We start from the raw sequence: 19,813 nt of genomic DNA on the forward strand, positions 1-19,813 counted from the left end.
ATTATCAGAATAGTCAATCTTGAGACTTTTACTCACACTGGCTTCATTTCTATCCTGAATAAAATAGTGAAAGTAAACTATTCCCAGTTTTTCTGGGGTGCCCCTGGAACTCACTTTAGGACCCCTGGCTGAGAACCACGAGTCTAGACTTTCGTTATGTGTGGTAGCATTGAGATTTCCCTTAATGGGGACCAAAGGGGTTTTGTCCAAGCCATGAAAAGCAGCCCAAAGCACAAAAAAGTGTGTGAACTGGGACGTCACCATACTTTTTGCTGTATAGTGAACATTGGCTACAACCTAATCAGTGATGTCAAAGCAGGTCTTTAACACATTCAACACACAATCTCCATTTATTCCTGACAGCAAGAGGTAAAAAACCCGCCTGTCTTAAAGGTCCAATGTGTAGGATTTAGTGGCATCTAGTGGTGAGGTCAGTGATTGCAACCAAATGAAACCTCTCCAGTATCCTCTTACAATTACGACCATATAACTTGAGTCCCTACACAAATTAAGTGACATGGGAATATGTTAGCATATTATACAATAAGTTTAGTCTGAAAAATGAACTCATAGACAGCTTAACAGCACTAAAACTTGGAAAATACTATGAGAGCAATGTTGCCTACCTCTCCCAGGGAGCACAACAGCAAAAGGGGAGAGATAAGGCGAGAGACACCCCTTTATAGGTGGAGTATTCCCAAAGGTGAACATAAGGGTACAGAAACTGAGTATCAAACGTTCCACATAATGACCACGGAGGCCTGAGCGTGTCAGGTAACAACAACTGAAACAAATTTTGTGTAATTATAATACTAATGCAGCATATTTTTAACTTGTGATCTGGTTTAGACATACAGGTTAATGTCCATTTTCCTGTTGTTATAATGTGACTAAACTTCTATTACATATTTTAGTGGTGTAGTAGTGGTTGTTGAGGTGGGTTCACTACTGGGGAACCTACTCTAACTGGGGCGTTTCCAAGGAGAAGGTGGGCATACTCTCTTACATATTCCCATTACTTTTTGGCTGATAGGTGTGTATGCTGTGAAAGAGGTGGGTATAGCCTGTATATCCTTTATTGCACCACTGCATATATTTATGTAAAACCTTTAATTAGACAACAAAACTGTCTGTGTGTCTCTCACGGCCTACATGTTTTAGTGTATCCAGAGTGCCAATATAATCCACTTTCCTGGTATTTTATTTCATTTATCAACTAAATTATTTGCTTCCAATAGTGACCCGGAAATATTTCAGACCTCTGACAGCACTTGAAGGCGTCATCTTCCCCCACTCCACAAGAGGGAGCCACAGCTCAAAAACAAAGACAGCCCAAAAAACTGAAAACAAAACACGTGGGCCGAACCGGACGACCAAAAAAATGTGCTTCCTTCCCGCTAAGCCCCGCCTCCACGTTTCCATGCATTGGCGCGCTTCGCCTCTGTGGCTGTGGCTCTCTGCTCCTCCCCGGGTGGCGGTGGTGGTGCTGGACTGACTCTATAGCGGGCTGCGGGTGGAAACAAGCAGGCATGAGTGCGGCGGGTAGCGCTCGGTCCGGTTCGGCCGCTGGTCCGGTACAGCAGGGACTCAAAGAGGCTCTGATCGAGACCCTGACGGCCATCCTGTCCCCGGTTCAAGAAGTGCGCGCCGCCGCGGAGGAGCAGATCAAAGTGCTGGAAGTGACAGAGGGTGAGTGGTGGCTGTTTCTAAACGCGACTTTGCGGGAGTTGACGGAGGCTTAGCTGCCCGGTGGTCTCGCTCGTTAACGGCACGGGCCTCTTCAGAGACGAGCAGCACGCGGACAGCTGTCTGCTGTTTCCACCAGTGCTAACTTTGGCTAGCTAACAGCCCAATCGTTAGCCGGGGAACTGTCTTCTCTCCTAGTAGGCCATTTCCCCAGAAGTTAGAGATAACCAAGTTAGCTTGAAAGCTCGTGAGAACGTGCTGTCTTACCTGAGCTGAGAGGTGGTTGCCATGTCGTGCTCAAACTGACGCGAGTCACAGCTAACGGTGTCACAACTGTAATCATTAACGTTAGCTAGTAAGTTCATAAGCACATGGGGGACTGTGAGGACCCGGCCTCAGCGGCACAGCAACAGGGTGGACACTATTTTGTTCCCCTGTCTCAGTAAAAACGCACAGTTAGCGTTAAATTACTTCCCTTCGGACGTTATGTGTCGGAAACTAGCTTAAATACTGGCACAATTCTGAAACTATAGCAACACAAACTGGTCTCGAGCGCATTGGAATCTGATAACGTCACTTGGCAACGGTGGAATCATGGCAACAGAATCGTTAACTATCACCAACTGCTAATTAAACCGTGTTTACTCATTAAAAGCTACAGTTTGATGATAACCCCGGGATTTACGACCAAAACTGAGTTTTACTAATTTATCCCACGGTCGCTATGGCAACTACCGGATGCCCGATGACAGATTTTCCCGCGAAGATGTCTCCCAGGGGCTTGTCCAGCGGATCCCGCCTTCAGAGCTGCCAGCTTCCCGCATCAACAGCACCATCAGGAGACACCAGACAAAGAGGACTACAGTCCACAAGTGTCTTGTTGCTGGAGGGCAAGAGATTCTGAGACATCATGTAAACCATGAATCCATGCATACATGATGTACACGTTACTGAATATAAAGTATTTGTACTTAAATTAGTGCTGTTATCTGACCAGGTGCATGTGCGGTAGGTAGATGGGGAGGTTACACCAGGGTGGGTATACTCAGACTTTTATTTGGCATGCATTTTTGATTTCTCCTAGCTATTTGGGATCAGCAGCACCCGATAAGTATAAATAACTAAACATTGTCAACAATAATTAGGTTCCAGTGTCCTCTAATGGGACAACAGTGAAATAACCAAGTTTTAACCATACAGTGTGATCAGGTTTTGGACCTTGTCCACATTTGTGTTTGGATCAGCTGCAGACTGATTAAGCAGAGATGGCTGCCATCTTGTTTTTACATGGATTAGTGTATTGTGCTCTTACTACTGTGAGATGGCACAGAAGGTCCAAGTAAACCCGAAATATGATGTCCTCATATGAGGACACAGGGTCTCAGGAGGATATATTTCAATGGCTTTTTGGCTGATGGGTGGGTACACTGTAAACCAGTGTTTCTCAACTGGTGTGCCATGATGCCAGTCCAAATGTGCTGTAGCCACACATTATAATTGCAACATTAAGCTGGACCTATACAAAAAGTTATGAATGAATTTTTAATTGACTCTATCAATATGTTGTGTGCACCCATTTCCTAATAAAGAGGCAAACTCTTAATTTTAATTTAATTTAGAAAATATTTACAGGGAATCTATTTGTCCCTGTTAGCATGAGGGAATTAAAAATGTAGGAGAAGGTAGAGCAGAAGAGAGACGTCTGTGTGGACTGAACTCTCCCCTGCCGAACCGGGCTGTACACACCTCCCTTTACTCCCTCATTTTGATGAGGGGAGAAGAGAGAAGAAACTAACAGGCAAAAAGCTTACCTAACTTTAATCGAGGTGGAGTTTAACTGGTCAGTTCCTTGTTGTTGCACAGACTTAAGATTATGAGTGATAGATGGTAGATTTCGGAATCCATCAGCCGCAGTGTTGGCTGGGCAAAACAGTACATTTCCAACCCTGGCATATGTATACCCTCTGCTACACCACTGTGTGCATTACTGTAGCTGCAGCCCAAAATGAGCTCTTTCATGCTCTTCCAGTCCAAGTAGTGTTAGTTAAAAGTAATGTTTCCACCCGTGCACGTCCCTGTTCATCTGTGGCACCTTGTGTCTGACGTCTGTAAGTATTTAAAAACAATAGAAGTGTTATGATGTAACCAAAAGCTACCAGCTGTAAAATTAAGCCAGTTAAGTACTCTATTCTCTGGTAGGTAAATAAGAAGTTGAATAAACCATTTTCTGACAGAATTGGTCTATTATCTGTTGTCATTGGCTTTAAAATGGTCATTAACTGTCTCAAAATATATTTGCAAGTATGTTGGACATGAACTTGACAATACACCTTATGTGAACAATTGTTGGTGTGTTGTGGAAATTTTACCTGTAACAAACCACTGTGTTTTAATTTGAATAAAAAGACCTTTATTGGGACAGATGATTCAGTACCTAGGAGTGACTGCAGCTTACACTCCACTAGACTTTCCATTGTCTGTCCTGCCGTCCTCGTGCCCCTGGTGAAAGGCTAATTGTGCACGCTGTCTGTCGGCTGGACTGCAGCGTCGCAGCGAGGCTGACCCTTTCCGCTGGCCCCTCTCTAAGGCAGACGCTCTGTAGGATTGTCAGCATTAACATTGTCTTCTGGTGCCTGATGTCACCCTTCATAAAACCCAGTGAGAGCGAGCGGGATCAGAGCTGAGGGTGATGCTGATCCTGGACTGCATTTATCGCTCACACTCTGCATGCCTGTCAGGCCAGGTTCAAACCAGGGGGCTACGTTACCTTTAGAGCTCATCGGTTGTTCAGTGTTGTTGGAACCAAATTATACCTATATTGTCATTTATTGTCATACACAGGATCACAACAAGACACCCAGACGTTTGTCATATTCAGCTCCAGTGTAGAGACTGTTAATATGTTGGTTCTGCGTATATGCTGTAGCTTTCTTGTGTTTTCTTTTTCACTTGGCATCACACCGTGACTTTCTGTCATCATGTAGCTGCAGCTGTTTTTTATTCCAGAAGCAATATCCAGTTTCATTTCTGGATAAGAGGGAAAAACATTTATTTTCATGTTTTTAACAGGGAAAAACGTCAATGTCAAAGTTGAAACAAATGATCTAAACCAGTGGTATATTCAGCGATAACAATAACACAACAGAACAACTGATAAATTGAAAAATTAACCCAAATAGTGAACGCAATAACTGAACACAATAACTTTGTGTAAAACGAGAGATTTGGATGAAATTTGCTCAGATTATTTGCTGTGAATGTTGCATCATGCATGCAATTTTAGGAGCTTTTTATACGATTCTTTGTCTGTACTATGTATTTTTCTAAATTTTGATAATCATAATACCTAATAGGCTTCTTTTTTTTTTTTTGGCAAATTCAGTGTTTTTTCCTCCCCCTGAAGCTTGGCCATTCTTCAGTTGGCTCTGTGGTTGCTTAAATGGTGTGCTTTTCTGATACAGGATGAGGCCTTTTTAGCAGAGCATGAAGCCTCTGTGAATGTAACTTGTCTTCGGGTCATCACAGGACCCTTATGTGAGATTTTCATTTAAACTTCATATCTTGAATAATAATTTAAACTTTAAAAATTACTACCATTTAGTTTTCTTCACAGAATTGAACAAAATCCTGATATAGGCCTACTGTATATTTTATTAAAGGTTTACTTACACTTCTCTCAAAAGGGCCTCATGACCCCCTGTGAGGCTTTTGCAACCCCTCGTCGGGTTCGGGACCCCAGTTTGGGAACCAGTGATCTAAACAACTTAAAGGGACAAAATCACCTGTAGTGCTGTTAATTAATCCAGATTGTTTTGGTATGACTTGCTGAGTGTTGGAGATATCAGCTGTAGAGATGTCTGCCTTCTCTCCAATATAATGGAACTAGGTAGCACTCAGCTTATGATGCTTAAAGCGCCAAAAAAGACATTTGAAGACCTTGTTGTGAGCAGTTTCATGTAGGAACTATTTTCTCTCTACTGAACTACAGTGGCCAACCGTATCATCATACAGAAGGAAGGGTGCATCTGAGCTAGCTAGAGCCTCTCGTCAACGAGTAGACGCACGCTTCTCTCTGCGTGGTGATTCAGTTCACGGGTGTATACCCTTTAGATAATTTCTCTCTATACCGGCCTGCCATAGCCAACACACTGAGTCTGCTCTTTGCATATAAAGTATGTTCTGGGCTCTCTTTAATTTTTTGCATTCACTAATTTACTTTTTGTCCTTGCTGCTGTAGAGTTTGGCGTCCATTTGGCAGAACTCACAGTTGATCCTCAGGGAGCACTCGCAATCCGTCAGGTGAGCATAAAAATAGTAGCCTTTACAACAGAGTAAATGATGTCCAGCCTACACACGTGCATGTCAAATAAAGGTCTCAGACAGTCATAATGTGCGTATGTGTTGTGACTGTGACTGCCTGTATAACATGTGCCTGTCTTGTCGTGTGTGTTTGCAGTTAGCCTCAGTCATCCTGAAGCAGTATGTGGAGACTCACTGGTGTTCCCAGTCAGAGAAATTCAGGCCTCCTGAAACTACAGAGCAGGTAAACCACTCTCCACCTTAAATACATCTTGGCTACCAGCAGATGTTCTGTCTCTCAAATGTATTTTTACACACAAATTTAATTTGACCTCAGAGGACTTTTTCCGCTGAATGTTGTCACACTTCCTGTTGTCCCCCTTCAGGCTAAAGCTGCCATCAGGGATCTGCTGCCAGGCGGACTGCGGGAAGCCATCAGTAAAGTCCGCTCCAGTGTTGCGTACGCCGTGTCGGCCATCGCCCACTGGGACTGGCCTGAGGCCTGGCCGCAGCTGTTTACCCTCCTGATGGAGATGCTGGTCAGTGGAGATGTCAATGCTGTGCACGGGGCCATGAGGGTCCTCACAGGTAATAGGATACACATTAACACACACTGAAGCTGTACACGTATGTCCTTGAAAACATGATGTCAAACCTCCTTTGAAAATGACCAAGATTTTCAGAGTAATATTTGTTTTAGAAAGCAGCAGTGATGGCTAATATTCAACATTAATCATTTTTATTAGCGTCAAAAAAGTTCTTAAAGGAACTGTATACGACATCAGAGCATTAGTAAAGCAGCAAACACCTGCTGTGTAAAGGTATAGTGGAGTAATGGCGTCCTGAGCAGAAGTGAAGTCACGCTCCCTCTGTGTTTGTTGTAATCCGAACTTCTCTGTTCTTTGTTGTGATAGCTGGTCCGACCACGTGTGCATGTGAGTCCCTAAGTGTGTGTCCCACTGGCCAGCTAATTGCCACCGCTCTGCACTGTACCCATATGACGGTTACCACTGATAATGATGTCCAGATCCAGCTCTGTTGGCACTGTTCACGCTGTTAGCACCGTTAGCTACTAGCACCCTGTTTAGCAATTTTTATATTAGCCCTTTTTACACAGACATCGCACTTTAGAGCGGCTACTAAGTCCCGTCTTTAAGCTGGCTTTGCATTTTTACACCAAACAAAATGACAGCGGCATCATGCCACTCCAGTGTCTGCATCCCAGCGTTGCAGAATCAGAAGAGGCTTGACGGGCGTGACATGACACACAACAGCGTCGGCCTCTAGTGTGACATAAAACATACAAGTCAGCAGCGCTTTATAAACATTAACACTGGCATTAATTTGTCAGTAACAATCATTTACATCCGTGCTATATGGCAGCTGATCTTGTCCTCTGCTAAGAGGGTAAGGAGCTCCTGGGCTGCATTGTTTTCCCAATTTGCAGACATTTTTGGTTGTTGTGCTTCCTCTGTGAGTTAGCTGCCAACTGCTAACAGCTACTTTTTAAATATCCTGTGATGGGTCGCACACGTAACACGTGGTCAAAACATCACTCCCATCCTGCTGCCCTGCTGCCTTGCTGCCTGTTCTGTTGATACAGACACTGTTTCGGCGCTGTTACTCCCTCCTGTGGTGGCTTAAAGGCGAGACCACTCTGTCTCCCCATTCCACAATTGTACCTAATACACAGAAGGGGCATGGTGGCATGACAGAGTGATATTCCCGCCTTGAACAGGCAATGTAAAAGAGGCAATCCTGGCTCAGACTCTGAATCATAGATATGCTGTGAATGTCACATACAGCTCCTTTAAAGTTGGAAAACATGCAAGCTGCATTTATTTTAAACTCTGTTTTAACTTAAAAATGTTTACCACACCATCATTTTCCAGAGCTCTAACATATATTTGTTTACACACCCTCATTTTTTATTCCCTAAGTTCTCACAAACCTTTCCTATTTGTCTGCGTTTCACTTCTTGCATGTTTTGTTAACTCCTGCTTTAAAGAAGTAAACACCTGAGGTAGAAACTCTCCCTTTGAAACGTGCGAATGTGTAAATGTTATGTAACAACCTGTTGTCTGTTGTGTCCAGAGTTTACTCGGGAGGTGACTGATACACAGATGCCGCTGGTGGCTCCAGTCATCTTACCTGAAATGTACAAGATCTTCACCATGGCCGAGGTACTGATGCGACTCTCATCTCTGCTCGGCAACTAGAGTGTTAAACTGTACATTTGTTAGCACTATACAGTGTTTCTGTGTTTTAAAAAAGGAGATGATGGGCTTAGTTGAGAGTCGCACTGTGTTTTAATGTCTTTTAACTGTCGCAGGTGTACAGTATCCGTACCCGATCCAGAGCTGTGGAGATTTTCACCACCTGTGCCAACCTCATCTGTGCTATTGAAGAGCTGGAGAAGGTGAGACGGTCACAATGAGACGTGATGGTTTTCTGTCAGATGTTATATAAGTCATTACATAATAAATTTAGTTTGAATTAATTGTATAATGGAGCTCTTTTACTTTAATTAAATCTCTTTCGACATGGAAAATGTTGAATCTGATTGAGGTGCAGCTGATCATTTACAGAGGACAGACTGGGGATTCATTTAAATCAGTTTTTCTGAACGTGTCCTCACGTTGTGTCACATTATATTTGTATGTTTTACAGAAAGGAAGTGACATGGACATAAAAATACAGTGTTTTTAATGTAACTGTACCTCTTCTGTGTGTGTGTGTGTGTGTGTGTGTGTGTAGGGTGCAGCCAAAGCGTTGATTTTCCCCGTGGTGCAGCAGTTCACAGAAGCGTTTGTGCAGGCTCTACAGATGCCCGATGGACACTCGTCTGATAGCGGTCTCAAGATGGAGGTCCTCAAGGTGAGAGACTCCACAGCAAAGTCCTGCGTGGCTCTGATTTTCCAGATCTGCTGCTGAACTGAAACTGTGACGCACATAAGACCATTTAGTTCTGTGACACAAGATCTGCAGCCCGACCTGAAACAGCGAAGCCTGTAATAACCATGTGCTGATCAGTGCTCCTGACCCGATACAGGACTCTGCTCTACAGACCAAACAAACTATCTGCGATTTAAATCTACATTTCTTCTTCTTCTCATCCTCTCTCTCAGGCTGTGACAGCATTGGTGAAGAACTTCCCCAAACCCATGGTGTCCTCCATGCAGCAGATATTACCCATCGTGTGGAACACACTGACTGAGAGTGCAGCTTTATATCCTTTACAATGCCAGACTGTGTATCAGCTGATTTCATGCTGAGATATCTGCTGCTGTCTGTGATTTAAAAGCTGTGTTTAGAGACCAGGAAGTGAGAGCAGCTTCCATCTGGGATGAAAACATGATATATAACCAGAGGTTTTACTTCCTTTTGGGCACATGTGAGACACGAGTTTGTGGCCTTTTGGTTGCAGAACATCCTCTCTAGACCACTAATCCACCTCAATGCAGCAGCTTGGCCTGGTTTATGGGAAACACCCGCTTACTCAGCAACATCAAAACACTCTCATGTTGAGACAAAGACTGAAATCTAAAAGTATTCCTTAACCAGATGTTTACTTACGTGAGGACAGAGGTGAACTACACAGAGGAAGTGGACGACCCTGTAGACTCAGATGGTGAGCAGGATGCTTTCACTGCAGCGGTCCATGTGATGAACGTGTTGATTTCGAGGCACCTTTTTTAATCTTCTGATGTCGTTGGCTCATTTCTGCAGGTGAGGTTTTGGGTTTTGAGAACCTGGTGTTCAGCATCTTTGAGTTCGTCCACACGCTGCTGGAGAACAACAAGTTCAAGAGCACGGTGAAGAAAGCCCTGCCCGAACTCATCTACTACATCATCCTGTACATGCAGATCACTGAGGACCAGGTGAGGGATTAACTAAACGCCATGGATACAGTAAGGACGCGACGGATGCAGAGCACATGTGCTGTGGAATGTTTTATTGCCTTTATTACAGTGCAGCTAGAGAGTGGCAATTGAACGCTTTTGTTTCTCTTGTTAGAAAATGACACATATACTTTAGCAATGCGAGGGGACGTAACTATGTCATGGCAGGTGTATTGCTTAGGACCCAAAGAAGCACAGTGTCAAGTATGAATATCTTTTGATGAGCACTAATACCACAGGCCACGCAACCTGCCTGAACAGGCACATTTTCGATGAGCACTGGACTGGTGTATTTATATTATGTACATGATTCACTGTCATTTGCCGTCTTGTTTCTTCAGATCAAAGTGTGGACAGCGAACCCCCAGCAGTTTGTGGAGGATGAGGATGACGACACTTTCTCCTACTCCGTCAGGATCTCTGCTCAGGACCTGCTGCTGGTGAGAGAGAAACCTAAAAACTCCTTTTCTAAATTCACAAGAAATCTGTGTAAAGAATGCAACGGACCAAACAACCTTTGCTACAGCTTATGCTTTCTTAATTCTTTGAGAAGTCTGTATAACTGAGTGAGTTTCCTTTAAATCACCATCAGCCTAAAAAGGTATCTGACCATGCTGTTACATCTAACATGTTTGGTGTCTGTCTGTCAGTCTTTATTTATGATAAACAAGTTCCAGTCACAGTCTGGTCTAATAATTTTTCTACACATCGTCCTGGACAAACACGCCTTCTTGTTCTCCTTCTTCCTCTCCTACACATTCAGCCTCCACAAACACTCGAGGCGTCTGTTGACCCACGTTGCCCTGCTCCTTGAAAACGCCTGTAAATACTTGTTTACTTATGAGCAGTGATGTTTCTGTGCAGTGTTGAATCATAAGATTGCTGAGTGGTGCTGTCACATGTAAAACAGGGGTCAGAAACACATTTATAAGTTTGCAGTTGTCTTCACAGCAGCTCTTTGCTCATCGACTCGCTTTGTGTGTGGTGCTTAATGATGGTGACCTTTGACCTGTGCTCGCAGGCTGTTGCTGCAGAGTTTCAGAATGAGAGCGCAGCAGCGCTGGCAGCGGCAGCGACCAGACACCTCCAGGAGGCAGAGCAGGCCAAGAACAGCGGCAACGAGCACTGGTGAGGAGAAACTCTACACCAACACTTCTGTATCGGATGACATCTCAGTGCCTGAGCCACATTCCTGCTGTAACAGAGGTCACTGAGGACCAAGCATGACTTAGCAAGATTAAGTTAAATGTGAATAACTGCCATCTGTGCTTTTAAAGGTCCAGTGTGTCGGATTTAGGGGAAATATTGGCAGGAATAGAATATATTATGTATGTTTTCTTTCGTGTATAATCACCTGGAAATAAGAGCTGTTGTGTTTTCCTTAGCTCAGAATGAACTGTTTATATCTACATAGAGAGCAGGTCCTCGTCTGTCACCATGAGGTCACCATGTTGTTTCTACAGTAGCGCAGAACAGACAAACCAAACACTGGCTCGAGATAGGGCCATTCAAATTTTCATGTCACCGTAGTTAGTGGCCCGTCAGTGACAGGGGCATTGGAAAAATACTGGTTGTGTTTTTCTCAACCAGGTGGAAGATCCATGAAGCCTGCATGTTGGCGCTCGGCTCTGTCAAAACCATCATCACAGAGAATGTGAAGAACGGTCGTATCCAGTTTGACATGCACGGTTTCCTGGCCAGCGTTATCCTCGCCGACCTCAACCTGGCAGGTGAGTCCTACACTGACCTTAGAAGTGATCAACGACACAGAAAGAAGACCTTCAAAATCTACCAACTCTTTGAAGTGTACAGTGATCAGTTTACTGTCAAAAACAAAATAGTATTTTTCCCTTTTTTATGAACTTCGTTTGTTGATTCTTTTTACACACAAACTGACAATGTTAAAGCCCTTGGTAATGACTGTATAAAATAGTTTTGTCAAGGCACATAATGGATTTCTACAGCACTTTATTATCTAATAACTCTGATAATATCAAATTTTTTTCACTTCACCGCCATCTCTTGTTTTTGCTTTCTCTTTACCAGCGGCGTCTCCGTTCCTCCTCGGCCGGGCTCTGTGGGCGGCCAGTCGCTTCACGGCAGCCATGTCTCCTGAGCTCATCCAGCAGTTCCTCCAGGCCACCGTCAGCGGTCTCCATGACAGCCAGCCGCCCTCCGTCCGCATCTCCGCGGTCAGGGCCATCTGGGGGTGAGCGAGCTGTCTTCTTAACTGTTTCTAACCGTGCTGCCACCCAAACTGAGTGTTCTTATTATCATTATGATCTAAGACAGAGAGCTGAACGACTGTATCTGAACGCCAGAAACTGCAGGTCAGACTGTTAGTGTGTGACCGCATCGAAACACCTGGATCTTCTCAGTGTTCATGCTGAAAATATGCATAGATAAAAGACATAAGAGTGTCCATGTTGCAGAGAATTAGATCCTTTGAGAGTATGTCGGATTTTTTCCAGTTTTATGCAGGTTAAAACTAGCGCAGTGAGAGAATATGGTTCAAATTGTGTTAAAAATATCTTCCCAAAAGTTAACAAGTGATGGGCAGCACCAAAACATGTGGACATGATACGCATGAAAATTTAATGTTAAACTTTTAGTGAGCATTGTAAGAGTCTGAAAAGGATGAAGTGATCATTAAGATGTTTGGTGGTTACTGTCTGTTCACTGACGCCGTGTCATTCTCAGGTACTGTGATCAGCTGAAGCTGTCAGAGAGCACCCACGTCCTTCAGCCCTTCCTCCCCAGCATCCTCGAGGGACTGGTCCAACTGGCCGCCCAGTTCAGCTCAGAGGTGCTCACCCTCGTCATGGAGACTCTGTGCATCGTCTGCACAGTCGACCCGGCCTTCACCACCAGCGCTGAGAACAAGATCTGCCCCCTCACCATCGCTATTTTCCTGAAGTATAACAATGGTACTGATATTGCTCCTCTGACCACATCAGACTGATCAGACTGTACTCTAAAGTTCAACTTCCTTTGATGTCTTTTCTCTGAATTTATCCTCCTGTCTTCTAAAGGTTAAATAGAGGACACATTGTCAAGACCTGAGACTTAAAAATTTCCAGCTTGTCTCTAGATTGACTCGAATCCGTTTCTCTGACCCACTTTTTCAGACTTTCCAGAGAAGACGTAGACATGTTGAGTAAATGAACATAGATTTTAAATTGTCTTGTACCTTTTCTTGTCTCCTCTCTTCTCCATAGACCCCGTGGTTGCGTCCTTGGCTCAGGACATCTTTAAGGAACTGGCACAGATAGAAGGCTGCCAGGGCCCCATGCAGATGCGTCTCATCCCCACGCTGGTCAGCATCATGCAGGCTCCTCCTGACAAGATCCCCTCTGGACTCTGTGCTGTGAGTAGACTGTGGTACATTGACTTTAAAAATGTTACAGGACCAAACCCAAATAATCAGCTCTGCTTTGTGATGTAATTATCAGTTAGTTTCCTGAGAGTCATAACAGATTTTAAACACTCTATCTCTCCTCCTCCTGCTGCACCACAGACGTCCATCGACATCCTGACAACAGTCGTCCGAAACACCAAACCTCCTCTGTCAGAGATGCTGGTGTGCCAGGCTTTCCCTGTGGTGGCACAGTGCACCTTACGTACTGACGACAACACCATAATGCAGGTACACCCAACACAGGTCAACTTTTTGCATCTTATTAAGACACGAGCACACTGAACGCAGCATGAAAATGAGGATGTTATGAGCGCCTGTGAACTGTTCCTTGAACTACAGTTTGTGTCAGCACTGCTCTCCTCTAATTATCTTTTTACTTCTGCTCTATCACCGTCATCCTCTCCTCCCCAGAACGGAGGTGAGTGTCTGCGGGCGTACGTCTCCGTCGCCCTTGAGCAGATCGCTCAGTGGCGAGACGAGCAGGGGAACAGCGGCCTCTGGTACGTCATGCAGGTGGTCAACCAGCTGCTGGACCCTCGGACCTCTGAGTTCACGGCCGCCTTCGTGGGCAGGCTGGTGTCCACGCTGATCTCTCGGGCGGGAACGCAGCTCGGCGAGCAGCTGGACCAGATCCTCCGAGCGATTCTGAGCAAGATGCAGCAAGCTGAGACTCTGAGTGTCATGCAGGTAGGCGGCGAATGTTAACATTAAACCTGTCTCTGATGTGTTTGATATTCTGTTTTCATATGTTGATGTATCTTAACTGCTTCATTATTTCTCCCTCCCTCTGCGTGCAGTCTCTGATCATGGTGTTCGCCCACCTGGTTCACTCCCAGCTGGAGCCTCTGCTGGAGTTCTTGTGCAGCCTGCCTGGCCCGACGGGGAAACCTGCGCTGGAGTTTGTCATGACGGAGTGGATGAGCAGGCAGCACCTCTTCTACGGACAGTACGAGGGTAAAGTCAGGTCAGACAACATTTTCATTCATCATTGTTCTTTACAAGTAATAATTTTACAATATTTTAAAATGTAAACCCATCAGATAAGTTGAACCAACAGCCAAAGCTTTTTATAAACTAGGTGTGTCAGTAGCTTGCTAATGCTAATGCTAACCCATCTTCCTCTCAGTCACATCGTGCTTGTAGCTGTCTACAAATGCAAGCCTGCTTTTTTCATTCTTTACAAAACTATTACAAACTAAACCCTTAAACTTTTCTCCTCTTTGTGTTTTACTCCTGCAGCACGGTGGCGCTCTGTAAGCTGCTGCAGCACGGCCTCAACACTGACGACAAACGTCTCCAGGACATCGTGGTGAAGGGAGAGGAGATCTACAGCCCTGAGGACGGCATCCGCACACGCTCCAAATCTGCTAAGAGTAAGGCAGCAGATGACATAGAGACAGCTGTACATCACATTTAATCCACACAGCGATATCAGGATATGTACCAAACATTGACCTCGGTGTCTTTGTGCCCTTCATCATGTATGTCTCCTCCACAGACCCTGAGCGGTGGACCAACATTCCTTTACTGGTGAAGATCTTTAAATTGATCATCAACGAGCTGTCGACGGTTGTGGAGGCAAACGCCAGCAGGGCGAACGCAGCCGACTGGAGCCAAGGTAAATATAGAAAATATAAATATTTTGATAGGCAGCATGGCAAGGGACATGAACACAGTTAAGAGGATCAAACTTGTGGCTTCTCTGCAGTGGGAACTCTGCGGCAACAGCCTTGTATATGGGGCGCCTGCTCTTAGTGGTAGAGCAGGCGCCCCGTGTACAAGGCCGACGCCCCGGTTTCAATTAACTTTGAGGTCTATAAACTTTAAGAGGCAGTGTGAGGTCATACAGTATATCCAAATCAGAAGTAGGGCTGGATGATTCATTTTCGTATCACTGAAGTGTGAAGTAGTTGCAGTGCATTTTGTCATATGTTGCAGGTGAAACTGTGGACCTGCTGTAAGATTTCAGATTTGTTGTATTAGTTGCTTGTAAACTAAAGAACAGGACAGCAGACATGTTCCGTCACCTGCTGTTGTTTGCCTCAGATTCCAGCGGTATGTGGGAGGAGGAGGAGGAAGAGGGGGAGGAGGATGAGGAGGAGGATGAAGGCCTTGCAGGGCAGCTGCTGTCTGATCTCATCGCCTCCAACAAATACGGTACAGTATCTCCCCAGTGCATCAGCTATTCCCGTATTCTGTCTTCACTTTCTCTTCTTGTCTTTAAAGTAGGAGTTTGTTTCAGGTCAGTAAGTTTCCAGATGTGTTCCTGTCTTACAGATGATGATTATTACGAGGATGATGAGGAGGATGATCCAGATGCCTTGAAAGACCCCATATATCAGATCGATCTGCAGGTACTCTAAACTTTCACTTCCATATGTATTGTTTTGTCAGGCAGCTGTGAGGGTTCATGAGTCAGGAGACGTTCCCTCAGCTGGAGGATCTCAGTTTAATCACTTAGCTGAAGATTGTACTAGCAGGAGGGGGTGCTGTGGTGAAAATCATCTATCACTATATATATTTAATATTATGCTGTGATATCAAAATATATCATGATATAGTCAGTTATCTGGGAAACTGTTGATGGATATGGATGCAGGGTGTCTACAGGTCCTTTAAAAAGTCTTAAAATGTCTTGAATTCAGATTCAATGGGTGTATTTTTAGTCACACTACCACAAAAAGTTGTCCAGCCTGACAGACCCAATAACTGTTAACAATCATTGGACAGGCTGAAGAATTCCAATAAATAGCATTTATGACAGCGATGAGATTTTGTTTTCTCTTTACATTAAACTTGAAGTCACCCAATTGTTGTCATTTTTCCTTACTGCTCATTTTGAGTGGTTTAGTTGGAAAGAGTACTTACATGTGTGTAACACAAAAATATATATTGTGTATTTCCATTGCAAGTTTGGTCTTAAATTTCGTATAAGCTGGTTTTAAAAAGTCTTAAATTTAAGTTGGTTTTACCTGTAGACACCCTGTTAAACTCGTACACCGGACCGAAATAGCAAAACCAGAATTCGACCCAATGGGGTGGCTGTGGCTCAGGAGGTAGAGCGGGTCACATGTCTGAGAATCCTTGGAAAAGATACAGAACCCATCACCTGTGTGTGTGAATGTCTAAAGTGAGTAGTAGGTGGCATCTTGTATGATAGCCTTGCTGTGGATGTGAGTGGCCTGAACACTAGAAGGGCGCCGTACCATTTACCAGTAGACTTAACAATTGGAGGTAAGATATAGATCCGATATGTACAACACTAGAGAGTAGTTAAAATACAGATACTATGTCAGTATGGGCAAATATAAAGCCCCGTTTCCACCGAACACTTTCTGTATGGTACCTTTGGAACCAAAAGTAACCCTTCAGACATGGTACCTAGACCCTAGCGTTTCCACTGCAAACAGTACTCTTAAATGTGGGCAGGGTTGTTGTCTCTCACTGCTCCGTCCAGCACTCACTGTATTTCCTCCTTTATCAGTCTGCACCCTGTTAATCATCCACAGAACGAGGCTGCATGCCGCCATTTTCAGAACAAAATTAAACAGGCTGCAGTGAGAGTGTCTCTCGGTATGAACAGTGGTTACAAAACCAGCCACAACTCAGCCCTGAGCAGAGTGACCGTCCTCTATTGACCAATCAACAGACTGCAGTGTTCACAGCTCCACTTTTTTTTATTTTTTTTTTTTTGTTTAAGATATTTTTAGGGCATTTTTGCCTTTAATTGATAGGATAGTGAAGTGATAGTGAAGGCACCTGCTCTACCACTAAGCCACCGACGCCCCACAGCTCCACCTTTTAGTACCAGATCTGTGTGCTAGGTACCCCAACAGAGGGGGGACCAAAAAAAGAGGTTGCGGTTCCATTGGTACCATCCACAACAGAGGAAAAGGGGAAAAAGCGTACTGAACTGAACTGTACTGTACTGCTCGGTGGAAACAGGGCTTAAACACGTGTATGTGAGAGTGTAAGTAAGTGTATGTGCATTAGTTTGGCAGTGTCCTGTAAGTGTGATCCCTTTAATAATGTTGATGTGATTATAATTAACCTACGGTGTATCACCTGTGTTTTCCAGGCTTACCTGACAGACTTCCTGACGCAATTCGCCCAGCAGCCATGTTACAGCATGTTCTCAGGCCACCTCAACAGCGCCGAGAGACAAACCCTGCAGTCTATAGGCCTCTAGCCCCGCCGTCTGCCACTCCGACACATCTTCTTTCATCTAAACTCTCTATTGCCCCATCACTAAAGCGCTCATGATGAATTTACAACACAGCAAAGAAGAAGGAGGAATGGGACGATGGGCCTGGTGGACGAAGGAAACAGAGTTCAAAGAGACGGACACGCACTTACCCATGACTCCTGTTTCTACGTACTTACGACGGGATAAAGGACTTTGCAGGTGTTTAATCAAGGAGTATGACGAGGTGAGAGACTGCCTGAAGAAGGTCAGAGGACTCGCCATTTTAGAGTAAATTCAGCCCGGACGAGAGGATTGGATAAAAAGGTGGCGGCGTCACAGTGGGACAGGTGAACCATGAAATATGAACGGACTAGTTTGCCATGTCCTATTTGTAACTTAGCCTGTTATTTTTGTGTTTCTGTATAAACAGAGTAAAAATGCAACATGGAAAACACTTCAAGAGACGTTACACTGATCTGAAGGAAAAGTCAAACTAAAACAAACGTCCTGATCTGTGACCGGAGAGGGACAGAAACATTGGCGGCCTTATATTCCAGAACAAAAAACATTGACTGTTTCTGACAGGAAACGAAAAGCTCTTCGACCAGCTGTCATCGTGTCTTGGGGTACGGTGGGTATTTGGGAAATTCACACTGTTGCCATGGTGATTCACAGCCTTGTCATTTCCTTGTACCCATTAAAATTTGGGATGGAAAAATTTCTAAATAAAAGTCCCAAAAGACATATCCAGATTGATCTCCAGATTCCTCTCTTGTCTCCCTAAACTGTGAAGAATAAACATGTACGCAGGTTCTTTTAGCACGTTTTTAATGAAATCTGAAACTTAAATGGGAAAATGTGTAATTTTCCCTCAGGAAGAACGATTACTTGAGATGCTCTTGCTACTGTGTACATTTTTTTTTTAAACCTTTTAAAGGTCCAGTGTGTGAGATTTAAGGGGATCTAGTGACATCTAGTGGTAAGGACTGCATATTGCAACCAGCTGAAACTTCACTTGATTAGAATTCATTCAGTGTTCATTTTTCAAGAGGTTTTTATTGGGAGCTGAATTATCTGCAGAGGTCTACTCCTCTCCAAACAGACCAAGTGATAAAAACAAAGGTGTCTTAGGCCCAGTGTTGGGAGTAACGCGTTACAAAAGTAACGCAATTACAGTAATGTATTACTATTTGCTCTAACGCAGTAATATAACGCATTACTAATATATTTTCGGTAATATTTTACCCGTTAAAATCTAAGTAACGCACGTTACAACGCATTTTAACCCAATTAGCTGTTGTTTTTTAAAGAATTCACCTACACCGCGACTTGCGAGACATCCCGACAACAGAAAAAAAGCCGCGAGTAAGAGCTGTTTCCTGTTGCTGAAATTCGCTGAGGCTGAGATGACAACAGACACAACGCTGGACTCTACATTTGCGCGATGGACATTCAGTAACTTAATGTTAAAGAAACACCTGGACTGGTGCCACGCTAACACTAAGCTGAGAGAGAGAGATGCACCTGCAGAGAAGAGAAAGAAAGAAGAGGACGAGCATATGGGACAGACAAAGCAACAAAAGTTAAGTTTCTCTCGGTCTGCCATGGTTCTTGAAGCCAGAGAAGTGAGGAGACTGGTGGCAGAATGTATTGTGGAAGACATGCACTCCCTATCAACGGTAGAATCGCCAGCGTTCAGAAAGCTTGTCAGCAAAATCCCTGTGAACACCAGCAATGACAAGGTAGAACAAATAATAGAAACTAAAAGAAAAAGAGATTGTTTGTCATATCATAAGGCTATAGGTTATGTTATAGTGGGCTCTAGCTCTATTTTGTTTCATATGAATAGGCCAAAACTTTAAATATTTGCAGCATCTCTATGATAAGAGACAGACAGACAGACAGACAGACTTTGATCCTTTGGATCCTTTGCTTGTATGATTCTAACAGTCATTGTTACTTATTGTATTGCGCCATGAGCCTTTACTGTGCCTATTATATTAAATTGTTAGTAGCTTTAGGGGCCTACACGGTCATTATGTTACATCACCCTCCACTGAATGTAAATAATCAGCTACAACAATCTGCATTTTAGCATTTTAACTGCTTAGTCATGTATTTCTGTGGCTATTTTGTTGAAAGTAATGCAAAAGTAGTGTAACGCATTACAATTCAGAGATAGTAATATTGTAATGTAACTAATTACTTTCAAATGACAGTAACTAATAATATATAATTTATTATATTTTGGATGTAACTTGCCCAACACTGCTTAGGCCCCAATCACAAAGAAAGTGTTTTGCAGGTTGCAAAAGTAATCAG

At 43.9% G+C, this 19,813-nt stretch overlaps 1 protein-coding gene across 1 annotated transcript; it reads left to right on the plus strand.

The window, feature by feature from the left end:
- The first annotated feature begins 1,391 nt into the window (after positions 1-1,391).
- On the plus strand, positions 1,392-18,241 carry ipo9 (importin 9). Its single transcript, XM_033627258.2, has 24 exons — positions 1,392-1,689; positions 5,924-5,985; positions 6,143-6,229; positions 6,372-6,573; positions 8,080-8,168; positions 8,318-8,404; positions 8,743-8,862; positions 9,114-9,214; positions 9,558-9,616; positions 9,715-9,866; positions 10,229-10,327; positions 10,909-11,015; positions 11,478-11,617; positions 11,934-12,096; positions 12,588-12,814; positions 13,106-13,254; positions 13,405-13,533; positions 13,717-13,992; positions 14,103-14,269; positions 14,545-14,678; positions 14,804-14,923; positions 15,352-15,462; positions 15,583-15,659; positions 17,384-18,241. The coding sequence occupies exons 1-24, from the start codon at positions 1,530-1,532 to the stop codon at positions 17,492-17,494; spliced, it is 3,129 nt and encodes a 1,042-aa protein (XP_033483149.2). The 5' UTR covers positions 1,392-1,529; the 3' UTR covers positions 17,495-18,241.
- The last annotated feature ends 1,572 nt before the right edge of the window (positions 18,242-19,813 follow it).

This window comes from Epinephelus lanceolatus, chromosome 1 (genome assembly GCF_041903045.1).
Source record: "Epinephelus lanceolatus isolate andai-2023 chromosome 1, ASM4190304v1, whole genome shotgun sequence".
In the NCBI taxonomy this organism is placed as follows: Eukaryota; Metazoa; Chordata; class Actinopteri; order Perciformes; family Serranidae; genus Epinephelus; species Epinephelus lanceolatus.

What these genes read in the sequence shown, in the direction of transcription:
- ipo9 (XM_033627258.2), top strand. Translation starts at nt 1,530, where the DNA reads ATGAGTGCGGCGGGTAGCGCTCGGTCCGGTTCGGCCGCTGGTCCGGTA. An exon ending in GGCCATGAGGGTCCTCACAG is followed by an intron (nt 6,574 to 8,079) that starts GTAATAGGATAC and finishes TGTTGTGTCCAG; the next exon opens with AGTTTACTCGGGAGGTGACT. An exon ending in CGCAGCCGACTGGAGCCAAG is followed by an intron (nt 14,924 to 15,351) that starts GTAAATATAGAA and finishes TGTTTGCCTCAG; the next exon opens with ATTCCAGCGGTATGTGGGAG.